Source organism: Piliocolobus tephrosceles, chromosome 2, assembly GCF_002776525.5.
Source record: "Piliocolobus tephrosceles isolate RC106 chromosome 2, ASM277652v3, whole genome shotgun sequence".
Classification (NCBI taxonomy): Eukaryota; Metazoa; Chordata; class Mammalia; order Primates; family Cercopithecidae; genus Piliocolobus; species Piliocolobus tephrosceles.
The window spans coordinates 28375175-28381721 of NC_045435.1; the positions used below are offsets into that span (position 1 = coordinate 28375175).

The following is a 6547-nucleotide window of genomic DNA, read 5'->3' on the forward strand; positions in this document are numbered from 1 at the left end:
TATCTATCTATCTATCTATCTATCTATCTATCTATCTATCTATCTATCTATCTTTCTGTCTATCTGTTTTACTACAGGGATACTAACTTAGTCAAAAAGAATGAAGTCATTCAATTATCTGTAATTCAATATAATATGTGGTAAATAAATGGAAAATGTTGAATGTGTATATGACTTGCTTCATTTATAATGGAAAAAATATTTATTCAACATCTACTGTGGTTGTTAAATGCTAAAGATAAACCACAAAGAAATAGTGGTCTGCCCTCAAGGCTCCAGCAGACTAGTGGGATGAAACATGTAAATACCAATTGCAGTAAAATGTGGTACGTGTTGCCACAGAGATAATAAATGAAAGGGCCCCCTGGACCCACAAAAATAAGCATTTAATATAGTCCTATTGTGATATCTATGTGTGACACTTCACAGCACAAATTACTAAGTAATTCAGGCTCTTGAATTCCTATCAACGTGTTCACTGTTTAGTCCTGATTTAGGGGAACAGTATGATATATTTAACTAGACAGTGAAGCAGCTTGGCTTTGAATCCCAACTCCGTAATTTATGAGTCAAATGACCTTGCATAAATTATTTAATTTCTCTTTGCTTTACCTTCCTAATCTGCATCATGAATATAATAACAGCATCTATCTCATAAGATTCTTCTGAGGTAAAATAGGTTAATATGTGTAAAGTGTTTAAAACTTTATACTTTTTTATAAACTTTGCACATAGTTTATGGCACTCAATAAAAATAAACTATGTGCTCAAAATATTGTTTTTTAGGCAAATTATATGAGCACTTAGCATAGGTCCTGGTGCTCCTGTTTAAATCCTCCACTCTTTCTTTTCTTAGACTTGTTTTTCTTGCCACGGGTCACCCTGACACATGAGGCACTGATAGGAATAATTAGCAAATGGTAAAATCAACTCCAAGGCAGCTCAGCAAAGAAGCAAGAACTGAATATAAGCATAATCAATAGAAAGTTCGTTAGGGGCTGGAATACCATTTTGCTAATATTAATATTCCCTACAGTGACTGGCATATATTGATAATATATAGCTTTGCTACCAAATACCAATATGTATTGGTATTTAATGTATATCTCTTACATGTATGCATAAAAAATGTAATACATTCCAAAGTTTGCCTTCATAGTCATATGTTGCTTCTGCCTTTGTGGAACATTTAAAGAGAAAAAAATTGAGGCAGTGGGCTGAATTGCTCTATGTTGTTTTATTTTTATTTTTATTTTTGAGACAGAGCCTTGCTCTGTCGCCCAGGCTGGTGTGCAGTGGCACGATCTCAGTTCACTGCAACCTCTGCCTTCCGGGTTCAAGCAATTCTCCTGTCTCAGCCTCCTGAGTAGCTGGGACTACAGGCGCCTGCCACCATGCCTGGCTAATTTTTTTGTATTTTTAGTAGAGATGGGGTTTCACCATATTGGTCAGGCTGGTCTCGAACTCCTGACCTCAGGCGATCCACCCACCTTGGCCTCCCAAAGTGCTGGGATTACAAACATGAGCCACCATGCCCAGCCTGTTGTTTTATTTTTATATTAACATCTCCTGGAAAATATATTAATGATGCTTTTTATTGTGTCATTTATTAAAAACTTCCACTGTACAATGTGCACCTTTCTTCTTTAAAATATGCATGGTATTGTTTTGAATTGATCACATTTGCCCAGCCCTCTCTTTCAACTCCCGCAACTTTACTAGGTCACCTAAAGCATTAGAAGGACCTGAATCAAAAGGACAAATGGAGACCCTGGTACCATAGTTGAAAATATTCAAGCATTATAAATCAAGGAAACAAAATTTTAAATAAGATATATTTCATCTTCCTATCATGACACATACAATGTCATAATGATTTGTATGACTAGGTTTAAAATGAAAACTCTTAGTTACTTTGAAAGTCTGTACTTGAAATGCAAATATGCCTTAATTTCTGGCTGCTTCTTTTCTAACATCTAACTTTATCCTTCAGTGTACCACAATGTTATACGTTGTGACTTAACACAAGGTTGGCACAACCTTCAGGTTTAGGGGTATGCACACCAAAGACCTGGTTTGCTCATGGGATGATGGACCAGGAGTAGAGGCCCAAATAGACTCTGGAAATAAGTCTTAGGATAATTTAAGCAAAGAATTTTGGTGTCTTCAGGACTGTTGTCTAGAACGAGAAGGTATGTCTGGGTGGACACTGTTGCAATTGCATTGCAGTTTAACCCCTCTCTTTGCCCAATCATAGATCTAGCATTCCTCCACAGGGGATGATCTGAGGGTACTCCCCAAAACACTAATTTTGAGGAACTCAAGCTTATTTTGGAGACCTATAACTAAAGAAATCACTATAAGATTACAAATGTGTGCTGAGTGTTAAGAGAAGATGTTGAAGTAACACCTATGTATTGGGGAAGATGTGCCTGGAGGGATTAAGGAAGGCTTCACCCTTACTTAGTCTGGCATTCAAACTGTCTAAAAGGAAGAGTTCTTTACCATAGCTTACCTTTTGGCAGCGGGAGGACAAAGAACCAAAGAAAGTTTCAGTCAGAAGGAACAGCTTGTTCAAAATCATGGAGGTATGAATGAATGTAGCAAATTTGGGAAACTGAAAATAGATAGTTTGGCCTGAGGGTTGGATACAGAGCAGGCAGCTCTTCTGTAATACTAGAGTATTAATGTTAATTGTAGAGGGAGACAAGTTACCAGACAAAAACAAGAAAACTCACTTGGGTAATTTCCTAAATGCTGTGGCTTAGAATAGAAGCCATCTCTTGAGAACATACTTACTTTCCCTTCTTCTCACCAAAACTTCCTGCTGCACCTACCAACACCTGGACAGCACTCTGGGACAGAATCTCATTCCTGTATTGTCTCTGGTAGCTTGCCTAAAAGAAATATTAATTCAAGTCATTATATAGCATGAATAGCAATGACTACTTATTACAATCTTGATGGGAAAAAATGTGTGATAAAGAAGTAAAAACACACAATCTAGTATGGTTGTAAAACGAATCTTTCTATGGAGTTCAGATTATAAGATCACTGGATAAGGTAGGTCTTGGCTTTGGGTGGAGCCACACTGGTTCTGAAGGAAACTAGAGCTCTTCTAGACATGGAACTAGGTTTTCAAAAAATAAATTGAACTTGTTAGCAAATGAGTTTGGGAACTGCTGCAAGCTATATCCACATCTCAGAAGTTAATAATGAATATTAAAGGCTCTGAGAAACCCTACAGTAAAAAAAAAATCCTACTATACATCTTTATTTAATTGAATTTTCTCAAATATTTCCTCAACAAGGCTCTGCTGCCTCATCTGTGATAAGGATTAAAATTATTATAGCTTTGTAACTTATATAATTATTTATAGAAAATTTTATAATTTGTAAGGAATATTATAATAAGGGACTGCTACTGTTTGGCAGAATGTAGTCACCTCTTCATTCAATATATATGTAAAGAGCCTACTGAGCTTCAGGGACTATGTCTGATGATGTGGAAACCAGTATCTGACACTGTTCCTGGCATCCATGTGCTGAACACTATTGAGAATCACTGTGTAGACCAACTTCCTTAACTGAAATTTATTATATGACCAAAGATTTCTAGGTTCTGCAGCAGGGATTCTCTCTGCATGATCAGTTTTGAATATTAAACACTGCTTTGTTTGGGGGAAATACTAGAAGGAAACAGCAATGACATTTGAGGATGTGGGATGAAAAAACTTTTCCCATAATTACAGGAATTCAATAGAGTAGCACTCTTCTCCTTCAATATCATTAAAATATGTTTAAAACAATATTAAATCAAAATATTCTTAGTATCCTCAAGATAAAAATTGTAGTTTGTGAAAAAATGAGGAAGCTGAAGATTATATGGATCTCATGAAAGCTTAGCAATACAAATACCAAAGCAATTAGATACCAGAAGATGTTAATTGTTAAATTATCTTTCCCAATGGGAATGCAGAAACCAAATCAACAAATCAAGATAAGCATGAAAATATATCTAAAATTAAGAAGAACTCGGAAGATATTAAGTGAAATGAGGATCTAGAGAACAGAGCAGAGAAATCCAATCTACTTTGAAAAGTGGGATTTCTTGATTAAGACATAACAATAGCACAAAATCAATGATCAAAATATAATAGTAGAACCCAAACATTTGAGGCAATAAATAAAAAAGTTACATGGAGTGTACATTGCAGAAAACATAGACTATCACAAGTGAAAAAGAGGTTATTCAGTCACCATAAGTTTCCCTTTTTATAGATCGGGAGAATAAAAACTAAATAGATAAGTCCTTAGTCACATATCATAAAAACAAGACTCAAAATGAAGTCTCCATTTATTTTGTGGGTTCTTGAGCACCATATTTTCCTGAAATAAATTAAAATTGGGAAGTGACTAAAAGACATGGCCTCATAACATTTTTCAGTTACAAGGAAATAGAAATAATTCTACAGGTATCCAAACAAAAAAGAAAGCTGTATTTAATTTCATAAGTATTAATTTATTAATTGCATAAAAATCATCCCTTTGTCTTCATATAACTATATCATTACTTGGATAAAACTCCTATTTTTCAATCTGAAACATCTTTGAATATTTACTAATCAATTTTTTTTTCTACAAAATTACACTAGAGACACTAGCCAAACCTTTGAAAAATACATTTCAAAGATACTCTCAACTGGGAATATTATTGGAAATAATCAGTGAAAATTACAATATCAATATATAAAAGAATGAAATATGTAATAAAACATATCTATAAACAGCTTCTTGTTTATAAGAATAATAAGCATAATCGTTAAAACAAAACTTAAAATATAAAAGTGAAAAGAGGGGAACTACTCTAGGAGACTAAGGCAGGAGGATTCTTTGAGCTCAGAAATTTCAGACCAGTCTGAGCAACATAGAGAAACCTTTTCTCAAAAAATAGAAGAGGAGCACAAAGAGGTTTCAGAACATGGAACTAAATTCATGTTCCAGCCATGGGTACAAGGCCTAGTAAGCAATTTTTTTTTTTTTTTAAATGAACGTAGAGGTAGATTGAGAAAAGGGACATGAAAACATGTGGCTACTCTAAAAGTACATCTAAAGTACATCTATAGTTGACATTTTAGTTAGAAAGTTAGAGAGTATTATTGACTTTTATATCATTTGTAAGGCAAAATTAGATACTTTTTGAAGTTAGTTTATCAGACAGAAATAAAAAAAATGATATATATCTCAATACAAAAGAAACAAAGAAAGGAAAGCAGGCAGGCAAAGGAAAAGAAAAAGAGAAAGAAAAAGAAAGGAAATTAAACAGCAACAGAGAAGTTAAAGAAGAGAAGAATTGAGATATCAAAATAGAAGAGCTATTAGATCCTATAATAAACCTGAAATACTCCAAAGACGTTCAGATTAATTAATTGAGTGAATATTAATTGAGCGCCTACTATGTACTACACATTGTGGGATTCACTGAAGACATTCAGATGAATAAATCACGGTCTTTGGCCTAAAAAATATTACCTAGGTTTACTAGATTTGCCTACAAGGAAAATTAACTATACTAGAAAGCAAAATTTCAAGGATAGCAGCACATGAGCTGGGCTGCTGGCTAACCAGCCCCTTGCTTCCCCAGAGTGAAAATCAGCCTGGAATACTGCCCTCAAGGGAGTAGCACCTGAGAAGAGATGCTGACTGACCAGTCCCTGCACTTCCCCCAGATCACAGATGATCCTGGTTCTCTACTCATGCTAGCATAGCCAGCTCCCTCATTCACAAGGGAGCAGACCCCACATAGTTATACCAGCCACACAAACTTCTGCAGCCTAAACAACTGAGGCACTCGCAGGCATCAATGACATTGACTGTAACTGAAGAAACTGTATTGAGGCTATGCTATTGTATCCACCCAGTATAAAGCTAATGCACCCTACCCAACTGATACCTTGGGACATATCTGCAGGTGAGTCTTTCCCCATGAAAGCCACTATACAAAATTGAAAGAGGCAAGTGTTTCACGAGATCTAAAGACATTAATGCAAGGACACAAAAAACATGAAAGAGCAAGAAAATATTTCACTGTTAAAGGAACACAATAGTTCACCACAGCTGGTCCCAAAGAAATGGAAATGTAGAAACTCCCTGAAAAGGAATTTACAATAATGATATTAAGCAAACTCAGCAGACACAATAAAATCAGAAAAGCAATTCATTATGTGAATGAGAAATTCAACAAAAAGATAGATATTATAAAAAAAAATAACTGAACAGAAACATTGGAGCTAATTCAACGAATGAAAAAAAAATACAATTGAGAGCTTTGATAACAAACTAGATCAAACAGAAAGAAAAAATCTGTAAACTCGAAGCCAGATATTTTCAAATAACCATGTCAGACAAAAGAGAAAGAACAAAGAGAAAAAGAGAAAGATACATAGATAAGAAAGAAAGAAAAGAAAAAAAAGAGAGAGAGAAAGAAAAGAAAGAGAAAAAAGAGAAAGAAAGAAAGAAAGAGAAAGAAAGAAAGAAAGAAAGAAAG

The 6547-nt window shown here is 34.7% G+C and overlaps 1 protein-coding gene across 1 annotated transcript in view; it reads right to left on the reverse strand.

The window, feature by feature from the left end:
- Nucleotides 1-6547, reverse strand: part of SLC9C1 (solute carrier family 9 member C1) — a 132777-nt gene that overhangs the window by 73877 nt on the left and 52353 nt on the right. The window contains 1 exon segment of the mRNA XM_023211500.3: nt 2800-2897. Within this exon segment, the coding sequence (XP_023067268.3) occupies nt 2800-2897 (98 nt within the window).